This window comes from Zea mays, chromosome 5 (assembly GCF_902167145.1).
Source record: "Zea mays cultivar B73 chromosome 5, Zm-B73-REFERENCE-NAM-5.0, whole genome shotgun sequence".
NCBI lineage: Eukaryota > Viridiplantae > Streptophyta > Magnoliopsida > Poales > Poaceae > Zea > Zea mays.
This window is the reverse complement of record NC_050100.1, coordinates 179899791-179904248: the sequence shown is the minus strand read 5'-3', so window position 1 is coordinate 179904248 and position 4458 is coordinate 179899791. Positions and strand designations below refer to the sequence as shown.

At 40.3% G+C, this 4458-nt stretch overlaps 1 protein-coding gene across 4 annotated transcripts; it reads right to left on the bottom strand.

Moving 5' to 3' along the window:
• Window positions 1-271: 271 nt before the first annotated feature.
• LOC100284488 (protein binding protein) lies at window positions 272-4078 on the bottom strand. Of its 4 annotated transcripts, none has more exons than XM_008645560.3 (8): window positions 3910-4078; window positions 3395-3652; window positions 2669-2740; window positions 2056-2120; window positions 1753-1912; window positions 1238-1318; window positions 1070-1159; window positions 272-655 (listed from the first exon to the last, which is right to left on the bottom strand). In XM_008645560.3, the coding sequence occupies exons 2-8, from the start codon at window positions 3581-3583 to the stop codon at window positions 533-535; spliced, it is 780 nt and encodes a 259-aa protein (XP_008643782.1). In that variant the 5' UTR covers window positions 3584-3652; window positions 3910-4078; the 3' UTR covers window positions 272-532.
• Between the last annotated feature and the right edge of the window lie 380 nt (window positions 4079-4458).

Sequence of the window (4458 nt, the reverse complement as noted above, 5' to 3'; positions counted from 1 at the left end):
GGTTCGCTTGACGACAAACTATCAAGATGCAGAAAAGAGATGAATTGACCTAGTCTAAAATTTAACGTAACAAGTACAGCCTATCAAATAGTCCACTTAACCTTGTATCTAAAACTGTTGTCTACTTAGCATAAAAGTTTGACAAGCTAAATTTCAACTCTATATATTCAAGCATGACAATTCTAGTAAAGTAAAACAATTAAATTACTAAAAGGTAAATGCTCAAAGTAAGAAGGGTTAGAAATACAGCGATGTTTTTCTGAGGTGCCACTGTTCAAAATCGAAATTTGTGTTGATTTAACTTATATTCATTTATTAGAGAAATCTCTTTATGTACAGAAGATGCTGAGAGGCCATAAAACAAGCATTGAATCTGAAGCTAGAAAGTTAACTCAATTCGAAGGCACAACATTTTTGCTGCAACATGGCCGTTCGAGGTGGCCGATGCAACACATGCTTTGCACAATGTCCTCGAGTTTCCACCTGTTATGCACTCCCGAGGCGAGGACTGTGACCCTGTCGATGATGTATTCTATTGGTTTAGCTCGGGGTGAGGTGAGATAGGGGTTTCTGGTGGTGCCACCGCAAATTGCATTGTTCTTCCGTTCCGATGCAGAATGATCGCCACTTCCGTTGGTAATAGCATTGCTTCTTCCTGACGTAACAAAATAAACAAGACCATGTGTTCTTAATTAGTATGACAATTAGGAATAAGGACCCTATGTAGTCCAACTCACGCACAGGTACAAAACTACTGAAATACGAACCAGACAACAAATGATCTAAATTTTCTGACGTAGAAATCTCATGTTTGATAAAAACAAAAGAACAGATACGGTCAATCAAAGAACCCAATTCCCCAGTTCAAACAAGGATATTGCAACCATCCTAAAAAATGTGTACACAACCAATGGGGGAAACATCTTATAGGTTGCTTAACTCTGTTTGTGTATATTTGATGCCATGCTAGGTATGAATAGTATCCTGGAATTCTTTTTCCTCAGGAGTCAATAGACTCAATACAGTATACACATGAAAGAAACATTTCCATTAGCACCGAGCCACCAACCTGTCTTTGTCTTTGACGCTGCATGATACTAATAGCCCAAGCCATAATATAGCATGGCAGCAAAAATCCAGCCGCTCTCAAAAGAAATAGCTGTCAAATACCAACAGAGTCAGTTAACTTTACATCGACAAAAAAACACAGGAGATATACAATGTATTAATCACTAACCGAGAAAATAGCAGATGCATCATCTTCATCATCGCTGTTAGTAATGGTCAGTGTATGCCTCAGGAGCAAAAGGGCCATCAACTGAACAGAGATAACAGGGACACTTCAATATCACTTAATATTACAGAGTAAAACAGGGAACACTAAAAAAGAGAGAGAAATATACTATAGAGAAGCCAAAATATCTAAGATGCAACTCAGCAGGAGCTTTAATTGTTTTTTTTAGAAAAAAAGGTAAGCGGTCAGGTGCAGGGTCCATTGAGTAGAAGAGATGTTTGACCTTTCTACAGACTTTATTGTGACATAATGAAAAAAAGGCAGACCCAGATGAGTGGGGTATGGAGTATGGTGAAGGAAACCGTGACAAGCCTTCCCACCGTAAATACAGAGAGAGCTTTGTGAGTGGTGACTCAGTGAGACAGCTCTCACCATTGCACTAGGTCTGCCCTTCTATTTTCTTGACATAATAGAGGAAAAATAATACATGTTTCTGTAATAAAAAACACAAAACTCACAATCAGAAATATAGAGCGGCAAAATGCAGCAGCGTTGTTGTTTGTTGCAGTATATTCATCATAGTCGTCTTCAAGTAGACGGTGTTGAGCAGCAGCCATTGCCAATATTCTAGGATCATGTAAATCCAAACGGTTGCCAGAGATGGTCCAATCTCCACCACTAGAAAAAAAAATGCAAAAATGAGAAACAAATAGAAATTTATAAATTACGATGTACAAAGGCAAAGCTTTTTGATAATCACACAGAAATACAACTCACATAAACGTCAGGATAGAAGGAAAAAAGGTTAGCTGATAACAAACCTTATCTCTATGGTAGTTTCATCATGATGCACCTGGGTTGGGGCAGTGTAACCAGGCTTGTACAACTGATAAACAGAGAATAAAATTCATAATCTATTTACAACTACGAAGTTTACCGTCAAATTAGCAAGGAAGCATAAGCAATTCTGCAAACAAGAACGTAGTCCAGAAAGGTAATTGCTGAGAAGTTGATTTGCAAGGATTCAAATTCATGAAACTATTATTAGATTTATGATACAAAATCTTTTCCGCTAAAAAAGTAGATTGAGTTATGATGCAGTCTTATGACCCTCTTTTGCTCGTGATAGGATCCTCAGATGCGAACCTCCCTTTTGCTTACGGTAGGTCCGAGTACATCTTTACAAATTACTATGTTTAAACGTTTAAACAATAGCTGCAAATATAATAATACCATGCATTAAGACTATGTGCACCCTAAAAGTTGTTTAAAATACGAAAAACAGGACATTTATTTAGCCTAATGAAAAACTTTCAAAGAAAACAAAAGGGGAAAATCTTTAAGTCTTATTATACAAGAAATTACAAAACAGTGCATGCATTAATTTCCATTTTGATATATTTAGAGTAGTAGCTGAAGGAAACAATTGTTTACCTCATGGCAGATTTCACAGATTGTATCCCCTTTCTCATTGCACCATCGTTGCACACATTCTCTGTGAGCATACTGTGCGAACAGATGTAGTATAACAAAATTAGCAAACAGATTTATGCAATGGTTTGCACATACAGGATGGTAAAAGACAAACTTAGGTAGGCGGTTAGACCACTTATAAACAATGATAATGACCGATGTATTCAGTTGAAGGCAACCCACAAAAGATACCTAGCCCTTGTTACTTGTTTGTTAAGGTTACAAAAAGTAGCTAACAACAAGTGCAAAGAATGTCCTAAGCTCTAAGCAACATCGACGATTAAACCAGGCATGCTTTTATCTACTCTGCTAGCATCACTTTGTGCAACTACTTTTTCATGAAAATATCATGAGCCACAGCACCAAACAGGATTTATATCACAAGTGAAGAGGAACCTAATATGGAGATTTATCTGAAAGGCCACAACATCTGAAGTAACAACTTATACAGAGTGCATAAGTTAGCAATCAGCATGGAAACCAACAGCTATGTTACGCCCTAACAAAGCTTCAGGCTAAGTCTTAATGTGATATTTTGCTTTGTTGATGCGTGCATTTTATATACTTAGATTTAAGAATTTCTCATCTATGAATTGACAATAGAATGAACCAGAGGCAAACAGCATAAGCAAGATGGGATGATGGACCCAGAATCTCTGGTTTGAAGAGAAGTAAGCCAGCACGCACCTTGAGGCTGCCGTTGCAAGCGCAGGGGCTCTCGAGGTTCTTCCTGAGGTCCTCCTCCTGGCAAATGCGGCACTCCACCATCCCAATCAGCGCCTCTGTTTCCTCCTTGGCGCCGGACACTAGCCCCGCTGCCTCACCGACTCGGGACGCTACGAGCTCCCCAACATCCACCGCGACATGATCCCCCATGCGAGCAAAGCAAATCGGCCCCAAAAAAACTCACGCTAAACAGCACAAACCTCTAGAGGATCTCGTTTCCTGCCGTCCAACGAACCCAAGGAATCATCAAAACGGGGCCCAATTCACCGCCAATCAAATGTAATGAAGGGGGACAAAATCGACACTAAAACCCTAGAAATTCGTGGGGATGAACTGAAGTCGAAGACAAGCGGATTTGGGCGATTCCTGGGTCAAATCGAAGCCCTCGCCTCGACAAATCCCACGAAACGCAAGGTTCGGAAACGACTATTACGGACGAACAGGGAGGAAATGTGAGGAAGGGCAGGGGATGTTACCTCGGCGAATGAGCTGCGAGGAAGGCACGCACTTCCTACTCCGAAATATCTTACAAGAAGAAGAGAGAGAGAAACTATTTCCCGCACTTCGTTCGCGTTCGTCTCGCGGCTTTTTATCGTGCGCCAAGTGACGGAACCGTGCGGATTAGATTACCTTAGATGACATGTGGCTCCCGCCGGTTCTGGTCCCACATGACAGTCAGAGTATGTGTAAATCGCTGGCGATCTGTAACGAACGGGTATTCGGATTCCCGCTTGAACATTATCCAGAATCCATTAATAGATCCCTGACGGGTAGTATTTGCTAACTACCCCCGCAAATGCACCCATCCAGGATTCAGCGCTGTTGATTTGTGAATGAATGGCTGTGCGACTGCATCTCTTGGTCTAAAAATGTGGTATAACCGTTGCGTGGTGCCAAAACAAAACATGTTACAGTCAACTGTGTACCAGAATGATTAAGATAGCTTTAAGATTAGTAAAGTTTAACTTTTGGACATGTTAACAACATTTATTAGACCAAGGCTAATAATTATGCCATGTGATTGT

Bases quoted from the DNA above. Each gene is read 5' to 3' on its own strand.
- LOC100284488 (XM_008645560.3), bottom strand. From the start codon at position 3,583: ATGGGGGATCATGTCGCGGTGGATGTTGGGGAGCTCGTAGCGTCCCGA. The intron at 1,160-1,237 runs GTTAGTGATTAA...GGTATTTGACAG, and splicing joins ATGCATCTGCTATTTTCTCG to CTATTTCTTTTGAGAGCGGC. The intron at 656-1,069 runs GTTGGTGGCTCG...TTGTTACGTCAG, and splicing joins AGCGTCAAAGACAAAGACAG to GAAGAAGCAATGCTATTACC.